Source organism: Drosophila santomea, chromosome 2R (assembly GCF_016746245.2).
Source record: "Drosophila santomea strain STO CAGO 1482 chromosome 2R, Prin_Dsan_1.1, whole genome shotgun sequence".
NCBI lineage: Eukaryota > Metazoa > Arthropoda > Insecta > Diptera > Drosophilidae > Drosophila > Drosophila santomea.
This window is the reverse complement of record NC_053017.2, coordinates 20,234,395-20,255,369: the sequence shown is the minus strand read 5'-3', so window position 1 is coordinate 20,255,369 and position 20,975 is coordinate 20,234,395. Positions and strand designations below refer to the sequence as shown.

General features: G+C 47.3%; 4 protein-coding genes across 13 annotated transcripts; 1 reads left to right on the top strand and 3 right to left on the bottom strand.

Moving 5' to 3' along the window:
• Positions 1-116: 116 nt before the first annotated feature.
• Positions 117-1,569, top strand: LOC120445507 (ER membrane protein complex subunit 8/9 homolog). The gene is made up of 2 exons (XM_039625965.2): positions 117-417; positions 823-1,569. Exons 1-2 carry the CDS (start codon positions 220-222, stop codon positions 1,234-1,236), a joined length of 612 nt encoding a protein of 203 aa, XP_039481899.1. The 5' UTR covers positions 117-219; the 3' UTR covers positions 1,237-1,569.
• Positions 1,302-8,055, bottom strand: LOC120445505 (phosphatidylinositol 4-phosphate 5-kinase type-1 alpha). 9 transcript variants are annotated; one of them, XM_039625957.2, is made up of 17 exons: positions 7,664-8,048; positions 7,295-7,329; positions 7,064-7,213; positions 6,720-6,917; positions 6,519-6,661; positions 5,959-6,456; positions 5,800-5,904; positions 5,601-5,733; positions 5,462-5,549; positions 5,012-5,074; positions 4,820-4,837; positions 4,541-4,627; positions 4,126-4,398; positions 2,937-3,165; positions 2,690-2,862; positions 2,514-2,599; positions 1,302-2,244 (listed from the first exon to the last, which is right to left on the bottom strand). In XM_039625957.2, the coding sequence occupies exons 1-17, from the start codon at positions 7,749-7,751 to the stop codon at positions 2,236-2,238; spliced, it is 2,376 nt and encodes a 791-aa protein (XP_039481891.1). In that variant the 5' UTR covers positions 7,752-8,048; the 3' UTR covers positions 1,302-2,235. The 9 variants fall into 9 exon arrangements, with proteins under 9 accessions (XP_039481891.1, XP_039481889.1, XP_039481895.1 ...); XM_039625955.2 differs by having other exon boundaries at positions 1,302-2,599; XM_039625961.2 differs by lacking the exon at positions 2,514-2,599.
• Positions 8,056-8,320: 265 nt separating this feature from the next.
• LOC120445237 lies at positions 8,321-11,794 on the bottom strand. 2 transcript variants are annotated; one of them, XM_039625502.2, is made up of 6 exons: positions 11,093-11,794; positions 10,813-11,006; positions 10,536-10,698; positions 9,407-9,515; positions 9,150-9,331; positions 8,325-8,889 (listed from the first exon to the last, which is right to left on the bottom strand). In XM_039625502.2, exons 1-6 carry the CDS (start codon positions 11,154-11,156, stop codon positions 8,810-8,812), a joined length of 792 nt encoding a protein of 263 aa, XP_039481436.1. In that variant the 5' UTR covers positions 11,157-11,794; the 3' UTR covers positions 8,325-8,809. The 2 variants fall into 2 exon arrangements, with proteins under 2 accessions (XP_039481437.1, XP_039481436.1); XM_039625503.2 differs by lacking the exons at positions 10,536-10,698; positions 10,813-11,006; positions 11,093-11,794 and adding an exon at positions 9,640-9,797 and having other exon boundaries at positions 8,321-8,889.
• A 417-nt stretch (positions 11,795-12,211) lies between these two features.
• Positions 12,212-14,918, bottom strand: LOC120445514 (fork head domain-containing protein FD3). The gene is made up of 2 exons (XM_039625971.1): positions 14,152-14,918; positions 12,212-13,735 (listed from the first exon to the last, which is right to left on the bottom strand). Exons 1-2 carry the CDS (start codon positions 14,502-14,504, stop codon positions 12,724-12,726), a joined length of 1,365 nt encoding a protein of 454 aa, XP_039481905.1. The 5' UTR covers positions 14,505-14,918; the 3' UTR covers positions 12,212-12,723.
• Positions 14,919-20,975: the final 6,057 nt, after the last annotated feature.

Genomic DNA, 20,975 nt, shown 5'->3' with positions numbered 1-20,975 from the left:
TAAGAACAAATTTATGTTGGATCCCATTTTCTATATACAATGTTTTGTGGAACCCATTTAGCAGAAAGCTCCTTCTTGGTGGATGTTAGTATATTCCAGTGTGTATTTGACATCTGTGGTTTATTTGAACGGCTGCGGTGCGGTCACACTTTCTAGTTGTCGAATTTCCAATTCATGTTTTATTTTTTGCCGAATAAATTGAGATAATATTCAGAGAAAATGTGCGACTACAAGATCTCGGAGCGGGCGTACGCCAAGTTGATATTCCACGCGGCCAAGTATCCACACCAGGCGGTCAACGGGCTGTTGCTGGCTGAGAAGACCTCGAAGGGCTCCCAGGTGGAAATCGTGGATGCGATTCCGCTTTTCCATCAGTGCCTCTATGTCACCCCCATGGCGGAGGTGGCCCTCATGTTGGTAATTGCCAATTGCCCTTCCTAAACACACTCCATGAGGGGTCGTTGCTTATCCGGACAGCAATGTGGTGCTCCCAATCATGACACTAATACGGCATCAATTTGTATCTAGATCTCCGCACCCGAGTTAAATACTTTGCTATCCCAAATATATATAACTATTCTAATCTATGCCGGATGCATATTTTTCTAATATTGTGCCTAGAACGGAAAAGTTAATATTCTATTGGTTTTTTATTCAGTAAAGTGTACCTTGTACCCCACGATGGTATAAATAGTACTGTCACACCACTTTTACCCTGTTTAGCTGTTTACTCCCAGTCTTTGCTAAAGCATTGAAGCTGTGGTGCTTGAATTAAACCACATAGCCTATAAAATGGTGTACTAATTTACCGAACACTTACAGATCGATGCCCACGCCGAAAGCGAGGGATTGGTAATCGCCGGCTACTATGCTGCGCCGGAGAACTTCTACGACAACCAGGTGGACAAGTCGCCAGCTGCCAAGATAGCGGACAAGATCCAGGAGAACTTCAAGAACGCCTGCTTCGTGGTGGTGGACAACAAGCTGATGACGCTGCAGCACGACCGAGCCGCCATTCAGGTATACAACTGCACCGGAGACTCGGGAGCAAGGTGGTCAAAGGCCAAGTTCACGCTCGCACAGTCATCCGATACATTGGAAGGCGTGTCGCTGCTGCTGAAGCGCGGAGCTATGCGGGATTTGGTGGACTTTGACAACCATCTGGATAATCCGGACAATTACTGGACCAACGACTTCCTGAATCAGCCGCTCAAGGATCTGCAGAAACTGTACTAGTCGCCCGTTTCAAACGTATGTTTGTTTTAGTCTAGCAAAATCGCATTCGAGGGAACATGCCGGAATTTCAACCTTGCAATTTAATTTATTGTAATTACATTTGGATTTCAGTAATCTTTAGAATAATGCATATAAGTTAAATAACATTCAACTAATTAATAAATAATCAATTCTTTCATCATGTTTGAGTCGAAAGTTGTCTGCAGTCCGAGTCCGTCCGTTGGTACACGTATTGTAATATCCATTGTAAGTCCGGTTTTGTTCTGTTTATTGTGTTGAGTAAACCTAAGCGCGTTACAATTATCGTTAATAAATACAGATGAATAATATGTATATAATTTTGCTCTTGGTTTGTCTGGCTTGTAAATTGAAATATTTTACAATAATATTGTAATATCGCGATTGCTGATTATACATAGGTATACATAATACGTACTTATGTGGATATATCGGAGATCGAAAGTATCGCAAAAACGTTTATTTATATAATTTCAGTGTATTGTATAATTCCATATTATCTGATCGAACGCATAACGAACTCTTTACACCGTACACTAAACGTACATACATGGGACCGGGAAAACGGATCACGGATCTCTGATCACCAACGGGATGCCATCCTGCGCATCTTTATCTTATTTGATTTGCCAGTTATATGCTATATGCTTCTTTTGTTTTGTGTGTGGGGAGTATGCTTGGTTGGGTTTTGTATATAATATCTTTTGCTGGATTGAGTTATGTCTTTGCTGGTTATTTTTCACCCGGTGTCCGCTGGAGGGGATGGGCAGGTGTGGGTGTGGTCGTGGTTGTGGGCATGACTGGGGAATCTGTTCTACGTGGGGCGCCTTTTGATTATATCCTAGCTATACAAGAGCGCCTGAACACGCAAGCATAATCAGTATGTAAGAGTATGAGGCATATTTCGCTCGGACTCTTTCTCAGTCCACATCGTGATATATCTGGATTGGTGTGTCTTGTGTTCCGTCACCACATGCTATGTTAGTTGATCTATAAGAATGCAATAGAGAAGTTATGTATCAGTGGGATGTCGTGATTGAATGGTGATGGTGAAGAACACCCAAACGAAAGATGAACTGCAATTTGGAAAACTCGAATGGGGTGCGATTTTACATGGATGTGTGCAAGTCTAACCCTGGGTGATGAATGGGCATGGAGCTGTCTAGGTGTCTAGGTGTCGTGGGTGCAGCGGTTCGGGACGTATCTGTGGGTGTGTGTGCTTGGGATCGTATCTAGAGTCGGTCTCCTCTGATATTTACCATTCCCGCGGACAGAGAGTTGATGGCCTCTTCCACCGTCGGCTTGTGACGATCGACTTTAGATGAGTTTATGGGCGAGAAGTTGTCTACGATTGCAAGCGTGAACGAATACACATATACAGATAGATATAGAAACACAAAAAGCGATTTCAAAGCAAATCTCAAGTGCCAATTACCGAGATCACCACTCGAACTGGAGTCCGTAAAACTTGGTGTGCCCTCTGTCCATGTGGGAGTGGAGCCCTCACCTGAAGCGGGCGGGGTCCAGGCCAATCCGCCGCGCGATCCGTACTGACTGCTCGACGACGTGTCTACCGCCAGCAATGTATCCAGATGTACTTCCGAGACGCTGCTTAAACAATACATCAATTTTGTTACAAATGGGATAGCTAAAATAGGGCAAGGAAACAGGAGCATTACTACCTCACAATGTCCTCCTTGTAGGAGCCTCGATAGGCGGGTCCTATGTTCATCTTGCGATCCAGATAGTAGGACTGCTGGTGCTGCTGCGACTGCTGGTGGTGCTGCTGATGGTGGTGGTGATGATGATGAGACCGGCGCCCTATCGACGAGGTGCTGTTCTTGTTCGAGCTGTCCTCGGAGATGTCGTCAAAGGCGGGGGGAGGAGTCGAGCTGCATGAGGGCGTTGTGCCTAGCAATACAATGAGCAGAGCAAAATATACAACGTGATGAGTGGCAGAAGTAGACAGTAGTAGAAAAGGGTTGGTTGGGTAATTGGGTAATGGTGTAGTGTGGTAGTGGGTAAGCGAGGTGCAAGCGAGTAGCTAATCCCGTCCCTGTCCGCGTCCCGTCGATCCCTGAGTGCCGTCGCTCTCGGGTATCGTGGAGGGCGCTGCCTTGGGCGCTCGTCTCTTTCCCCTTCTCATCTGCTGGGCAGGAGGACTCCTCGCTGGCTCTACGACCGGCTCGGGAATCGTCAGCTTGGGTAGCGGTCTTCTGGGGCGTTGTGTCGCCTCCAGTTCCCGTTTGACCTCCAGAAAAGCACTGACCGACTGCAGCAGATTATCTTCCTCCGGCTGGTTCTCGCAATCCTCGCCACCGAGCGCCAAGTCCACGTAATGAAAGTAGCGCTTCCGCCTCTGTTGCCGCTGAAGCTTCTCTTGAATCCCTCGCTTGGGAGAACGCTGGCTGGGAATACTGCCCGAGGATCGGGAACGTCCCGTACGGTAGCTCTCCGCTCTGATCGGCGGAAAGCTCCGCACTATGGAGCCCACTGATGACCGATCACTGCGCGCCACAAAGCTGTTCTTGCGCTGGAAGATGTCCACGTGGTTGAGCAGTCGTGGCTGCTGGCGCCGGAAGCTACTCTCCGATCGAGCCGTGGAGTAGGCGGAGTGCAGAGAATCCCGGCGCCGCAGCGAAGAGCTTCGCAGTAGAGTAACCGTTGGGTCTGCCAGAGGAGCAGGTGGAGCGGATGGACCATATGGCCCACTGTCCGGAGCATCGAAGAGATCGTGCAGCTCCAACCAATCCTGGACATTGCTAGGCGAACGGCGATCTCCGAATCGCGGCATGCCCTCGTTCGCTGGCACCTGAAGGGTGTGGGTATGTGCTGGTGCCGGGTTGGGATTAGTGGTGTGCGGTTCTGTACCTGGTGTCGTCCGATCCTGGGCATCCTTGCGCCGTGGCGAGCCGCGTGGCGGCACTGGCGGTGGCACTCGCGTCTTCAGATTACTGGCCGCCGGCGTACGCTGCTTGACGGGCGGTGGTGCCCGTTCGCTGGTGCCACTGGTGGTTGCTGGACCTGGGGCAGTTGCTCCTCTTTCGGCTCCACCTGCCGCTCCCGCTGGCGTGGGCTCGGTGGTGGGCGGCTTGGCTGGCTGGTGAATCTTGCCACTACTATGCGAGTGCGAGGCGTGAACCGCTGAAGAAATTGAAAGAGGTTTAGCAAACTTAAGAATAATCTAATCTTTAATACCTAAGAATAAATCTTTGTTATCTTAAGAAACTATATCTTGTATATACATATGTATATAAATACACATTTTATAGGATGCTCAACTTACGCCTGGAGGCCACCTCGTTGTCGCTGTCAATGGAGCGCTGAATGGCCTTGGAAAGGCTTTTTCTCTTCGAAGGCGAATGCTTAAGCGCTGCAAAAATGATGGAAATTCGGAAATTAGTTGCGGAACAGTTAAAGGTTGTTTCGATCGAAAAATAAGGTTCAAAAAGCATAGCACTTCCAAAGCAACTATGCGAAGCCAAGAGCAATACGGTTGCCAGGAGCCAAGGATACCAAGGATGCCAAGGATGCCGAGGATGCCAGGGTTGTGAGGTCAACTAACGTGAGATTGAGAGGCATGCTTTGGCGTCCGTTTCGAAATCATATCATATAAAACCAAGTGGTGAATACAAAACATCGTTATTAAACACTATAAAATACTCGATAAAGAAAGGTGTAAGTAGAACTCAAGTGAGAGAGATAATCAAAAGTTATAAGTTAAAAGTTAAAAGACATCGACCATTTGTTTGATTACCTATATAGCTGGTCACCAAGGTACGAAATTTTCTGTGATTCCCCTTGATCTCTGGGAGATCCACTATATGCGTACGTAAGTGTGGGGTGAATGCATTCGAGACATGGCCAAAAAGAAAGCAGAGAACAGAGCGTTTTTTTGGTTGGTGGATATTGATTCGATGTAGAGATACGAGTATCCCTTCAAATCGGCGTCTACTCAGGCCAAGTGTACCATATTGCATTTTTGCTGCACATCGATCGATTAACCAACATTAGCAAGCTACGAGTGTCTAAATGGTGTACGGTGTGTGTGTTCGAATGGAAATGGTGTGTGACAGTGTCTATGGCAAACTATCTACTCAAAAATGTCGGAAACCGGAACTGAGTGCTTGCATAACTCGGCCAACAGCACACAAAAATGCCTTACAGTACGAGTACTTAGCCCGACTTCCGCGTCCGGTCCACTTACGGGATGGTATCTTGCGGAACACGGTCTTGGCCATGAAGTTTTGGAATCTTTGCGCATAGAACGAGGGCCGGCAGACCGATACGGTTTCCTGAAACAGTGCATATCAGTGGCAAGTCCTTGTTGGAAACTTCTACATTACCCCATCGTGTATGATGCTTTTGAATGTGTGCTCCAGCTTCTTTTTCAGCCTGTAGGATTGCAGGATGTCGATAATGCCAATGTATAGCAGCAGGCGCTCGCCCTTCTCACTCCTTGCTGGGATCCCACCGGGTCTGGAATTGGGTTAAGTCATAGGTTGTAAACTCGGAAATATGTGGCATCGAAACTGAATCACTCACGGCACATCCTCCTCGTCGTCGATGGGTTCACTCTCCGCCTGAATGCTCTCCATGGCCGTGGAGTGGGCCACCAGCCGCTGACGGTTCACGGACCTGTATGCCGCACTGGGTTAGATCTTTAGATTGCCCGAAGGTTTGGCAGCATGCTGAGATACTCACTTATTCCTGCTGATGCCCGTGGCCGCATCCCCGTCCAGCGGATCGTCTACATCCACATCGGAGTCCTCGGCCAGCGGAGCCCTGAGCGGTTTTCTCTGCTCACTCTGCTTTTCCTTCAGCGCCACGTCCAGATTGTGGACGCCGAGGAGCAGGGAGTAGTCCATGATCTTGAAGGACTCCAGTACCGTGCAGTCGCGCTGAATGGTCTTGATCAGCGCGGCGTAGGTCTCGGCCTCGAGGAATATGCCATTGGGATGCTGCTCCATGAAGTCGAGGTCCTTGTACGTGGGCGACTTCTTGGCACGCTCCGCCTTGTTGGCCTTGCGCTTGAACGTGGAGCCCTTGAGGTCGTACTTGAGGTGCATCCTTACGGACGAGGGCAGCAGATTGTTCATGACCACCAGGCGAATATTTTTGGCATTGCTCGTCTGCAGGCAGTACAATCCGAAGAACTTTGGCAATAGCGTGCGCGGATTTTGATTTAGATTCATATAGTAACTGAAACACATATTACAGATTTGAAATAGGTTTTCTGGTAAGGACTTTTTGGAGTCACCCACCCAGGCAGTAGTTTCTGTAAGAATTCACCCTCCTTGTGTTGCACCGTCTTTATGATGAACTCGTCGTCGGTCGTTAGGTAGAATATAGAGCCGGAAGCACCAGGATTGGACAGTTCCCGCAGCGGGGACGTGCACATGGACATCTGGAAGTATGGGCCATCAGTATCTGCCAAATTGGAATGGAACCAGAGCAGCACTTACCATAAAATCATCTGGCTGGATGCCAAACAGATCCCGAAAGTAGCGAAACGCTATGGGCGCGTAGATCTTGTATCTGAACTCGCTGTAGTGGTGGGCAGGTGTAAGGCTAGAACCCTCTGGTGGAAAGGTGATGCTCTCGATTTCCCAGAAGTCCATCATAAGTAGATCACGCTTGGGCTTCGAGGCTAGACTGCCGACCTGCGAAGGATATTTCAAGATTACCAAGTAGGTGGAAAAGCAATATTCGCGCAGATACTTTGAAGAAATTAACTAAAATGTCCAACGAAAGTTGGTAATCCCGCTCAGAATCCCCTCAAGTACTTAGATCTATTAGAGTATCTTACAGTGTGCTGGATTCCCAGTTGGATGGAGCCCATGATCTGCGACGTCTGGATCTTCTTGTACGTAATCTCGCCGCCTTCGCCGACGCGTCTGTGGCCAATCTTGCGCTCCTTGTCCGCCTTGCTGGACGCTCGGTTTGCTCGGTTGCCCAGCTGGTTGGGATGGGATGGGAAAGTAATTGACCCGATTAGTTTGGATGGGAGTGACCTCGAGGCCAAGACGGATGTACTTACGTCGGGCGATGAGTTTCCCACATGGTCGGTGGAGGCTAAAGAAAGACGGAAAGAGTTCATTATTAGGAGTCATGTTTAATTCAGGCCATGACGCAGTCGCCTGGTCAATCACCGCAACTTGAACTTGGGGACAGGACACCCTCACCCACCAGTCGCGCGTGTGACTTTCTTTTGTTATCAATCCAAAAATATAAATAGGTGCCGATGGAAGTCCGTCTGACAAGTGCGGCGGGGGTGGAAGTGGATTCACACTCACGCTTCTTTCCCTTCGCGCGAGACACATGCGCCAGGGGCATTTCCATTCGACAGCGACAGTCATTGATTTTTTTCACGCTGGGAAAAGTGACGGGGTCTGTGGATAATAGTTACCATTGCTGGGCTCGGCCAGTTTCGCCTGCGACGCCGAGGAGCTGTCCATGTCGATGGTGTTGATGGTGTCGCCATCGCCGGAGGCCATCGTTTAGCTCCTGCTCCGCCGTTCTATTTCCTACTCTGCACTCTTCCCACGTCCGCGGACTTCACTAGGACATGCTGGCTGGATGGCTGGGATTGTGGACTTGGACTATTCGAGGGCTGCTTTCGCGTTTTCCGATCCTCGGAAATCCACGCGATTATCCAATCGAGTGGGCTAACTGGGTGGCAGGAACCTTGGCTCTCGTCTGGCGCTGGCGTCAACGTTTCTGCTGTCTACGGTGATGGTGATGTTGATGGCTCCTCTGCCACTGCTGTCATTTTCACTGCATACTCATAGGCACACTGGAAGGCTGGAAGGTCGGCAGGGCTGGAAGGGTGTGCGCAGGAACAGGCGCAGGGCTGCATTCGCAGTCACACGGCAGTGCGGAGCATCCGCACTGTTGTAAAATCCGCAAATAACAATGTTTATAAGACGCAAATAAACCTTATATATTATATATGTAAATAATAAATGTATTAACATTGTTTGCCTTGTGAAGCCCATGTGATTAAAAAGTGTTAAACAAATATAATTGCGTTTCAATTAGTCCAGCGATTTTTTTGTTTATTATATGACTTGATTCCAAGCTCTACAGCGTAATTTTACAATAAAAATACAATTTCAAAATTTGTTTATTTGTTTTAGCAAAGAAAACCGACGACGAAGAAGGTTGGTTTAATGCACTTTTAATGTTTCTTTTCGTATTTTTTTTATTAGCGTTTCTGTACTCAATTAGACCTATACATCGTATATAACTATCATATATATTTTATTTATGTGGTAAATATATGAATACAAGAATTTCTTGTTATGCTTTACTGTTGTCTTTTTTTTGTCTTTATGGGTTCGTTTGCTTACGCATTGTGGTGTTTGTTTTTGTTTTTGTCTTTGTGTTTCGTTATCCTTACAAATACATGCATGTACAAAATAAGCGCTTTTTTTTAAAAATACCGCAAAAAATTACGTTTATCCATTAAAAGTCTATTAAAAATTAAGGAGTATCAAAGTTCCTAGTTCAAACATAAAAACAAATGTAGCCTACATAAAAGGACTCTACCAAACTAACTGCTTAGAGCTAAGGATGCGATGGACATGACTACGGCGACCGTTGTCCACTTGCGTTGTATAGTTGAGGCCTTATCTGTAAAGAGGAAAATGTTACAAATGTGATAACGTTTAAAAGAGTTTTAGTAGAAGTTCTCGAGATTTTGGTGTCCGTATGGGACGCAGAAACGGACAAACAACAAGGTTCATGTTCATCGAAATATATTTTCATAAACACTCTCACTTACTAGTTATATAATTTTGAACAAATCTAGTTCACTACTTTTCCTCTAGAGGTAATCTTGTGTGCCATTATTGAATATACCCAAAGTGTAATCCAGGCTTACCTGTACTTACCATAAAAAATAGTCTCCCGGCGCTTGGTGTAGTTGGTGCCAACTAGGATAAACGCACAGGTGATCGGGGTGGGGGACGCGAGTTGATCTCTAGGAATGCGGGTGCGTACGGTCATGCTATAGAGGCCACTGGGGTCCTGGTCCAACTGCGTCAGCACCGAGTCCAGTATGTGGGTGTCAAACCTGCGGAGGGAACGATTAGGTCCAGCTGCTATTCGATTTCACAGACCATAATGGCCGGACAGTGGATCCTCTTACATGACCGACAGCATGGGTTGCGGAAAGACGTGCTGGACAGCACACATGACGTCGACGTCCATACGCGAGCCGCTCATCCGCGCTTCCAGCATGAAATCCGACTCAGGAACTGTCGCAATCCGAGTAGATTGGGCGGTTGGTGGAGTGTGGTGGAGCCGGCAGACAGGAGCCGAAAGACAAAAAGTCGTGAGAATTAATCAAGTGTCAAACTAAACAACGAAACAAAACAATACCAAACACAACAGTGTCCCAAAGAAAAGCACAAAACAGCAGAAAACAGCATAAAACAGCACAAACAAGCCGTGGTTCCGGACACCGCAGCGACTGCCACATGACACGCATGCAAATATGAAAGCAAATCACACGTGCCACACAGCCGGCGCCCAGCACCTGCACTGGCAAAAAAACTACAGACCCTGGCATTTAATAGGGCAGCTCGATTGAGCACGCGCTGACTAAGCTAATTACAGTGGCACCGATTCCCTAGAACACTGAAAACAAACTCAGGGCACCCACTAAGTTTAAAGTACCCAAACTTTAGTTATGGATATGGTAAGTAATCAAGCTGATAAAGTAATATTAGTATTTTAAAACCATATATATTAAGTGCTATTAAAACCTATAAAATGGGATAGAATATAATCTCCTCAGTTCTTAAAAAGAAATGCAAAATGCAGTGCGTTGAAAATATAAATTAGAACTGCTAAGGCACCAGATAATATTCAAGAGCATGAATGCTAATAGTGGAGCAGCACAAAGGCCACCGCATTCGAGTAAGGCTCTGCCGGCTTTTGTTAATGGCTTTAAAGTACATAAATCATAATTTTTGTCTCCCTGTGTAAACCCGGACCCGAGCCAAGAACACCTATGCAAACACACAAGGGACGGGGGCCCAAGTCAAGATGGGGGGCGGGGAGGCCAAGTGGGCAGGTTAGCCAGCAGAGCCAGAGGCAAAAACCAGAGGCATAACCCACCACCTTAGACCTTTCGACCCCCACCTCCACATGCTACCCAAGCCGTATCCCATTCCCATACCCACTCTAATACCCATTCCCATTCTTATTCCCATCGCCACCGCACATCTTTCACCGCCGATCCTTTTCCTTTGCGCTGTGGTCGTGACACCCACCGATTATTTGCAGGCGGGCACTCCGCTTATCCGTGGACTCGAAGGTCTGCACCGCACAGGTATACTCCCCCGTCATGTTCCAGTCGGGATTCTTTATCGATATAACACCGGGACTGCCCTCCATAGTGAATATTTTGGTGTCTATCTTCGACTTCATGAAGCCCTACAGTCGCAAGCACAAGAACAAGAACGAGAACAAATCGAAGACGAAGACAAAGACATGGTTCGATTAATCTTAATTAATTCGGTGCGACCAAAACGACACCGAGTGACTCACCATGGCGAACCCCTTGACCGACGGTATCCACTGGTAGATGGAGTGGTTGTTAAACAGCCACTTGAGGACGAATCCCTGCTCCCGCGGCCCGATCTCCACCTCGCAGTCGAGCACCAGAGGATCGGGTTCGTGGTCCCGGAACAGCGTGTAGGTGCGTGGCACTCGCAGGTTGGTGATGCGCACCGACTGGGTGACTGTGTCGCCGTGGGGCAGGAGGAGGAGGAGGAGTTCAGGATTAGTTTGGTGGACCGCGAAAGGTGTGTATGCGGGAACTGCTCACCCGTGAGTAACGTGAGCACGGCCAGCAGTATGGCACGTAGCCCTCGTCCTCGCCAGCCCGCCATGTGGGACGACTAGTTTGCCTCTGCGTCGCTGGGCACTCCAGATCCTGTCGCTCCTGATCCTCCCGTTCCGCGAGGATGAGCCGTCGTTGTGCGTGGCAGTGAATACCTCTGTGGCTTGGACGTGGCTACTACTTATGATAATGTGGTGTGTGTTGACTGTTTGCGACTTGCGCTTTTATGTGGATACATGGGGGCCTTTGGTTGCAGTCATTATCACCAATCTCATCACAGCAGCAGCGGCAGGGGGATGCTTTTTTCTGGGGATACGGGCACTTGGCTGGCACAAACTTTTCTCGTCCCGACGAGCTCAGCAGCTCGGACGCGGAAGCTCCTCGCAGGACATCTTCCGCTGCAAGTCGCAACTATGGCAATCTCCTTTTATGGCCCGGGCCATTTAAAGTTTTGCCCACACAGGACACTTTTTGTTAGCGAAAAATCGACTTTTTGCACTCCACATAGACGACGAACATCTACGGCTGCGATAGTGTGTGTGTAGTGGAGTGTAGTGGAGTGGAGTTAGAGTAGAGTCCGCGGGGGCGAACTGTGCCAAAATGTGGAGTTCGTACTCTCGGCGTAGCGCGTGAGTTCTGCTGGCGGATACCAATAGTTGGTGTTGGTATCTTCTGCGGCACACTGTTGTCCCGCTTCCAGGTGCAGCTTTGCTATGTTTTAACACTGGAAGTGGCCACAGGACGCTCCGTGTGAGAGCGGAGCTTTCGTTTGGTAGTGCTGATTTCGAACGCTCAGAACAGCATTCTATGGCGGCACAACTTCGTCCTGCGCCACAACAGCTGAGCGGTGGTCACTGCGCAGGCGCTAAAGCTGAACTGATTTCCAGGCAGGGGTGCCACACCTGGACAGGTTTGCTGGGCGCTAAATTCAAATAAGCAGGGGTGTTTTATTGAAAACAAAAGGTAACAAAGAAAGGTAATGATACTGTCACTGGCAGGATCATTATAACTATAAAAGTAACATCATTATACAGCTACCTATCAGATTAGAAGGAGACTACCTACCCGTCAAACATGTAAACTATTATTACGTTGTTGTTTATTCAATTTTCAATAACATCAGCAAAATTCTTAGTCTAATTTATAGTTAATAGTGTTCCTCTTGCTTGGATGTGTTACAGTTACACGCAGACGCACACGCACACATACACATGATTAGTACTTGCATGGTAGATATAGGTCTAGAACCTGGAGTCCAGTGTCCAGAGTCCAGTGCCCAGAGACCAGAGTCCAGGCCCCAAGAATTCGCGTTAAAAGTATGCTATAGACGTGCAATGCATCAGATTTACATAGATATTACGCGCAGATATATGTATAGTACGTAAGTGGACTGGCAACTATAGCGTTGACTTCGATTTGGTCGCATTTAAAAACTCGTGTGCTGGCTCCTACATCCTACGGATACACCTACTGATCACTACTTGCTGCTCGGATTGGATTCCTGGGTGGTGCTGGTGGTTAATGTGGTGGTGTTAAAACGTGCTTAGATCGAAACTGAAATCACCGTTCAATGGACTGTACACAAGCCAATTGGTTCACCCAAGTGGGAATCCCGCCTAGTCGCTGGCCTCCTCCTGGCTGGCACCGCGATGCAGGTGGTGGCCAATCAGCGTCTCGATGCGGAAGTCCTTGGCGCTGCTCTGTTTGCTGGTTCGCAGCACCAGGGGCTCGCTTTCGAAGCGTCTCCTTGGACTGGAGTCGGACTCCGCGGCATTCTCAAAGATCAGCGCATCCGGCGGCGCATCCAGGCGATTTGTACAGGCGCTGTCCACCGAATCGGAGATATGCGAGTCCTCCTGCTCATTGCCGCTCTCCACGTCGATCTTGTCCTCGCAGGAGTCGTCATCTCCCTCGGCTTCCGCATCAGCCTCTGTGTCCGCATCGTCGTTGTACACATTGAGATCCATGTAACCACCGCCGGCGGACAGTCGTTCGGCGTAATCCCTGTGGCCGGGCATACCCGCAGCACTGGCCACAGTCGCCACATCGAAGGCGTAGGGGCTTTTGTACTTGGAGCCACGGCTGCCCTCGGCTCCACTGCCTGCTCCTGCGGAGCCACTGCTGTGCGGTAGTGCGTCCAGGGCATCCACTCCTCGACCGCGATTCATGAAGGGCAGTCGATCGAACTTGTCGCCCGACTGACTTCCCTGGTAGAAGGATGCCTCGGCATTCGCAAAGAAGTTGAACTTCTTGTCCGCCCGCAGAGCTGAGTCAAAGACATCCGCCGGATTGTGGACCACATCGAAGTCCCTGCTCCCATTGAAGTTGGGCACATTGAAGTGCACCGGCACGAGGGGCACGGGCTTGCGTATCCAAAACGGAGACAGCGTGCCAAAGACCGCCGGAAATGAGAAGCGTTGCATGGTGGGCGCCCGCTTGTAGCGCTTCCGGCGGCGCAGGAAACTGCCATTGTCGAACATGTCCTCCGCCAGCGGGTCCAGTGTCCAGAAGTTGCCCTTTCCGGGATTTCCCGGCTCGCGTGGCACCTTTATGAAGCAGTCGTTCAGGCTGAGATTGTGCCGGATGGAGTTCTGCCAGGCGGGGAATTTGTCCTTGTAGTATGGAAAGCTACAAGTGAATTGCAAAAGGTTTTTAAAATGATTTAACTTTAACTTTAGAAGTATTTCCTAAATTTTCTATATTAACCCTGCATTATAGTACCGTGAAATCACTCAAAAAAAGTAGTTTCAAAAATAGGTAAATAGCAGTAAAAACTAAGTTTTCTTGGAAATATGTTACATTCATATATAAAAGTGTTTAATATTTGGAATTGGTAACAACACTTAATGTTTCTGTTTTCAATATAACTTTATAACTTTTCCCAATTTTTATTTTCAAAAGCAACTCTACAATCGGTACAAGTCAGTAGTTTTATGCGTCTTTGATTTATTGATCTCCTTTTTGCTTGTAAAAACTATTTCTTCTCCATTCAAGGATCCACTTAGTTCACAAAACATACATATAATGCGAAGAAGAACACTCACCGCGACATGATGAAATCACAGATCCCGCTGAGCGTGAGCTTCTTGTGCGGCGACTGGAGAATGGCCATGGTGATTAGGGCTATGTAGGAGTAAGGTGGCTTCACCAGAGGACCACCCGAGGATCCAGAACCGTCGCCGTTGCCGCCGGCGGCACCACTGCCGCCCATGGACGACGGCTCTATGTCGCTATCATCGCAGCCCATGGACATGGCATCTGCGGCGGCGGCGCGCGAGGATGCACTGCATCCGATGCCGTTGCCGCCGGAGGAGCCGCCACGGGAGCTTTTGATCAGCGGCGGCGAGAGGGAGACGCTGTCGTGCAGAGTGTGCATGGGATCCGTGCTGGTGTGCATGTTGTAGCGGGTATACACTGTAGTCTATTCGAGTCCGCGAACTGGACTCACTTAATTTAGAGGACGCAACACTGTTATTTGACTATTTTGCTCAGGAACTGTGTTCGTTTTGGCGCTTCACTTGCATCACTTGCTTCACTCGGCATTTGCATATGCTACGCGATTTCAACTGGAATTTGATATTTTCCTTTACGCTTCCGGTTCCGTAAACCGTTAACCGTTCGCTGTGACCGTCGTTTCCGGTTTAGCTGCTAGGGTAAACTGTACATATGGCCAGCAGTGGTGTGGAAAGTGGAAAGTTGGCTAGCGCCTAGTCCGTCGTCGTGTCCGTTGAAGGCGGAATCCGCTGGCCAAATGTTAACTGAATCGCAACGAAAACGAAAATCTTCTCGCCCAAAATGTTTTTCTACATAACTCAAACATTTATTTATGAAAAACCGCTGCCATTGCCGCTGCCGCTGACGTTTCCCTGAGCTTTTGTGTCGCCGTTGCTGTGTTTTCGTATCTCGAATAACTGTGATTCTACTGCCGACGTCGCCGTCGCCGCTGGCAGAGCATCCTGACAGCATCCTGGCCGCATCCTGGCTGCGCCCCAACAGCATTGCAGCAGTGCGAGAGAGAGCTAGAGAGCACGGGCAGGCGTCTCTTTCTAGCGGGGGATGGGTTCATATCCTGCGAACCAATCTATGCGAACTCGCTCGTGCCATCCCGCTCCCACGCGCTGCGAGTCCTTACAAAATGGTGGAGAGCCCTGGCTGTAAATGCGATATTTGTGTTTTCCTCTCTCCAAGCGACGGCAAATTGGCAGCGACTGCAGAAGCCAACGAACGCGACGGCGACGGCGGCGGCGGGTTGGGGGGGGTGGTTGGGATAAACATTTTGCGCAAATTTAGATACCTTTTGCCGCTTTGACGTCGTGGCTCTTAATAATGTTTCATTATGTCAGCCACATCTCCCCTGCGCCCCTGCACCACCGCCCCCCTTGTCCTGCCACCCACTCTGCTCCTCTGCCCCAAATGTTATGCTTCAAATGTTGGCATTTTTATGTGCGAATGTTTTTCTAACCGTATGTCGACGTTTCTTGGTTTCTCTCGGTCTCGCAATCTCGTTCCCCGCTCTCTGCTCCTATGCACAGCAAGAAAAAATGTTTGGAGCCTAATTATGCGATTGATTATGTAAAGTTCATATTCCACAAATCTTACTTTAGGTAAGTAACGAGCTTATAACCGTTTTTCTCTTTACTTACAGCATTGAAATTACTTTTTTTTTTTACTATTTAACAACATATTATATATTGTTGGATTTTCTAACTTAATCTTATAAAAATACATAAAAAATATATCTTCTAAAACTAAAAATTTAAAGAACAGCAGTGGTATTTTAGCAATGCCAAAAAAAACCTTTTAAAAAACATAAATTTAAAGCTATATAAATGTAATATGGTAATATACTATACGATAATATAGATAATATTGGGTTTCTTTCGGTACCTGTTATTTGGGTGTGGAAGTGAGAGGGAATTGAAAGCGCCATTTTCGCCAACATCCTCCCAGAGCAGTGGGGGCCACAGGAGTGAATGAGAGAGAGAGAGAACAGTAAAGTGGGTGGTGGGGCGTACATGTGTTTTTGCTGCTTTTGTACTTGTATCCAAGTGAGTTTTGTACTATTTCTCTTTTTCATTTTCATTTTCGCTGTTTTTGTTCTCCAGTTGTTAGACATTGTTGTTGTTGCCATTGTTGTTGTTCGGCATTCAGTGTTTGGAGCCTTCCCTTTTCAAATTAAACATTCAGTAGTCACTTTTATTTGTTGTACTTTGTTCAAATTAGTTTTCCAGTTTTGCGGAAGTTACCCACACACAGCCAAACACTCACTCACACACACACACACACAGATGCCTGGAAACAGACATAAATACAATAAGGGCCGCCATCTTCGCATTCAGGACCATATTGATGTCGCTTCTTTCACTCTTGGCATCGTTTTCATTATTCTATTTTAGCTTTGCCACCCCAAAATCCCCATTTCCCCATTCCACCCCCCTGTTTTTCCCCATTGTTACACTTACGAATCAATGATTTTTTGGCCAGATTTTTAGGGGCGTGGCATCGGCCATCGGTATGTATCCTTATCCAGCTTAGTGGTATTGGTATTATCGGGGGGCATAAATGGAAGGGTGTATATACTTACATGGGGTCTTTTCCGCTCTGTCCGCTTACCAATTTGGAGGCGGAAAATTTATTGAGGTTTTTCCTGGTACTTTTATGAGCAAACAGAACATTTCATGGCTTCCCCACCGAAATTGGTTGGACACAAAATGCAATCAAGTGGTTCGAAGTTCACGCTTAACATGTTACGGAACTTTATCAACATTGCCCGTTTAACTAGTCAAGCAAAAACCTACCCAATTACAGAGTTTTATTATATTTTATCTGGACTCAAAACAGTATTTGATTCCAACTGAAGTCAGCATAAATATATGTGCAGCTTTATCAGTAGAATGCTTAGCAACAATGAAACTCACCATGCTGTTCTAGAGGATAATCCATCTATATCATCCATTCCAACTTTAGACCACTTTATCCCCCGCGAATTCCTTTTCCAAAATATCGAAAATATTTGCTCTTTCAATCCACTTTTCATTACTTATCCGCCTGCTCAATAGTTGCCATGGCAATTAAACGATTCCAACTAGGCACATCCGACCCCGCCTCCTAATGCCACTATCCAGGGCCAATCCGTGGTCACAGCCGTATCCATGTCCCCTGCCAGACTACGGTTAATCGCCGCCTAAGCGCGGCAGGAGTCCGGACGAAGGACTCGGGCGGCCAGTTGAGCGTAAGGATGCGGTGCAGTGAAGCTTTCGCAGGGGAACAATTAACTTATGGCCAAACAATAACGCCGAGGAATGCACGCTGACAGGAACCAGCCACCAGGAGCACATCCTGCTCAGCCTCACTAGCCAGCTCCATCTCCAGACCATATATATATATAGCGTATATCCTTCGTCCTCATACCGCGCTGCAGCAAACAGCGGCATGATCCAGCAATAATCCCTCTTTTGTCAGCAAATTTATTGCACACAAGCAAGCCAGCAAAGGATGTGCCAAGCGGTGGCAGGAGGGGGTGAAGGACTACGGATTGGTCGGGATTCGGGATTGGTCTTTGGCTTGGATGAGCCCAGACTTTGACAATACAAATTTTTATTGCGAAATCTGCAAAAGGCAAATAAAAGATTTGACACTTGAATTGCTTTGACTGCAAGGATTCGGCAAGGACAATCGCCTCTTTTGGCTCAAACAAAGGACACAGTTGCTAGCCACCAAACGATGGTCCGCCTTCGTTCTACACTGGCAACAAAAAGTGCTCGTTATACTAATGCACATTCATACTAAGTGCCAAGATCTAAGCTTTTTTAAGGGCATTTCTATTTTAATATTTGAAACTATTACTTTATTAGTCTAGATTAATTTGATTATTATGATAAATTATCATATTAAATATTAAACAAAACATTTTATTTAAAAAAGTGGTCATATCTTTCGGCAAGTGTACATGTGACGATGGTGCTCCCCACTAATTTGCGCTTGAGATGGCGCATCCTGCCGCATCCTGTCGCATCCTGCATCGATGGACGGCATCTGTGGGTCGGTGGCACCTGCTGGATCGCAAAGGCAAACACTTGAGGCCGCGTAAGAAGTTCGGGGCGCTGAGCGATGGCAGGTTTAATAGCTTGCCTTCTTATGTGATTATTAAATCTTTGAAGTATCTGAAGCGCTGAAAACAAGGGAAGCTGGGGAAGGAGTCTGGTTGTGGGAGATACACATACAGGCACTTGAATACTTGAGTGACGCTCAATTTGATGGACAAGAACGTCGAGCATCAGCGGGCAAGCCACCCCATGATTGCCAGGACAATGGGAAAAATCACAGCAGGCAGCGAGCAAATTGCACAACTGCAGCCGCAAATTCTGTTTCGGGATCTCCGTTCTCCAACCTGCCAACAAGTGGCAGGCACAACAATGGATTCGATTTAAGCATCCTCGCTTCCTCGCTGCCCCACAAACATCTCGTCCCGGATCGCAATCCTCCGGACGAGCTGGAATATTTCACGCTCGATTTATCCCGGCTTTTTTGTACCAGAGGAGGGTAGGAATGGGACAAACAGCAAGTGCCACACACCAATGTTTCGTGGCTCATTTCATTCAGTTTTGTTCATTTGATGTGGATGATGATGATGATGATGATGATGAGAATGGTGGTGGTGATGCCTGTGCCTAAGCCTCTTGTTTGGCGGCAATAAAAATCGAGCACCGTGTGCCTAAGCCTCCTCGGGAACCCACTCCACACCACAGCACTCCGCTCGGCGGAGGACGTCAATTTCTCAATTCATAAATAAAACGCAAAGCCCTTTCAATGTGTCAGCACAAGTGTGGAAATTACTGGGCGGGTGGAAATGTGGAAAAGTGGGCATCGCGTGTTATTGTTGTTTATTTGCCGTTGTTGCTGGATCTGCCTGAGCCACCTATAACCGCAGCCAAAGGATTTCATTGCTCTCCATTTCGAATGGCTCTGCATCCTCGTCGAGGAACTCAAGCTGGGTACTTGGATCGCATTAAGTTGATTTATTATGCAGCGCAGAATTCAATTAAGTGGGATGATTGTCACTTGTCCGTATGCCACGAAAGCAAAACTCCCTGAATATGGGATTGGTTACCCACTTTTGGCTTTTGCTCTCTTAACTGTTGGGGCGTGGCAATCTCCAGCAATTTGGACAGTTGGTAATAACCATCTAGAATCCTTTCCCCCTTTTCCCCCGTATTCAACGTGGTCACGCACAAGCCGTGAAAGATAATCGTCTATTTGTTTTGGTTGCGAGGATTATGAAGTCAAAATGAGAAGGGATTTTCACAAATTGGTTTGGGATCATTGAGCTTAGGACCCCGCGTAGGCCAAATGAAATCGGCGTGGAAGCTGAAACATCTGCTAGGGTTTTTTGCATCCGAAAATATAGGGTTTTAAAATAAAGGACGATCAAATGAGGTGTTTTTAAGGTAGTTCCTTATTCAAAGATACCCATTTTTATTAAATATTTACTCTAATACTGGCGTGTGGAAAAACCCGTTTCCTTCAATACTACGTTTTCAATGAGTCTGAGTTCTTAGATATCTCTATTAGTTGCTCATCCGTAACCATGACAAACATCCACAAAAGGGATAACAAATCACACCGAGCGACTCTTGAGCGAAAGCAATTTAAATCAAACCGAAAAGTATCAAATGGTGAAAAGTTGCAAGTGGAAAACCGAAGGATGGTGCAAGACACGTCTACGTAGTTGTATTCGGGGGCACGTGTGGCACGTGGATGAGTCCTTGATGGATCCGGGTGTCGGGTAATTTACACTTCCCACCAGGACGAAACAGCTTTCTGGGGGTGGAATGAGGAGGCGAGGAGTGCCGCTTGTGGAATTTCATTAAACAATCGTTAGTGTAAATCAATTTGTTAGATCAAAGCCATGTGGGCGACATGGCGACAAATGAAAAGAAAATACAGGGCACACTGCCCGGATATGGACACCCGGATTTGGAATCCCGTAGATATTACCAATTTGCGCTGCAATTGAAATGCGAACAATAAATATTTGCCTGCTCTGATGAGGACATCGCCATCACCATCACCATCAAGTTAACACGTGGCCCACGGACCGCGAAGTGCGAACACGTGCGGAATGGCATCGCGGAGCTATCAGTGTCCAGAATCAACAATATTGAATGTTGTGCCATCTCCTTGGCCAGGAGCAGCAGCTGGAAGAGTTCAATTTGTGACCCAATTTGTTCAGCTTAGATATATAATTCTGCTCAGTTGAGCACCAAAGGTATTCAATTAAACTTCAACTTGGATTTATAAATATAACTATTTACTTTATATGGTAAGATTTTTGTAATAAATCTTGTAATTAACTTCTGAGTTCGAATATATTTTCATTGACGTAGTATCATCATATCATTCTTTTAATAGATGCTTAGAAGCTGTTCTATTTGCCACTTTTTTCTTGGGCAGTTTCCACATGGAAGCGGCAAATCTGTATTCCCATAATCGCATTAGGTCGCCAGTCGGATGAGCACTAAATCAAAATCGTCAGCCACTACCCACCCACTCAATAAAAGCAGCCAGCACCCGGAGCACCCATTCAGCCATTTGATTGTCATTGTCCTTCAGCTGGAGTACAAGCGTTTGAAATTTAATTTAACGCATTTACATGCAGCTTAAGATCTACGGCCGGCCTCGGGCCATGGTAAACAAATCAGATGTATTTAGAGGAGTGAACCGAGCCCAGCTCAAACAAAAAAGGGAAGCGAATGGGATTTCCAGGCCGCGATGAGCAGGAGCATGAGCAGGAGGAGGAGAAGGAGAAGGAGAAGGACTCAGAATCCTGCGCACATTTGCCGATGAGATCGGAGGGTGGTTCGGTTGA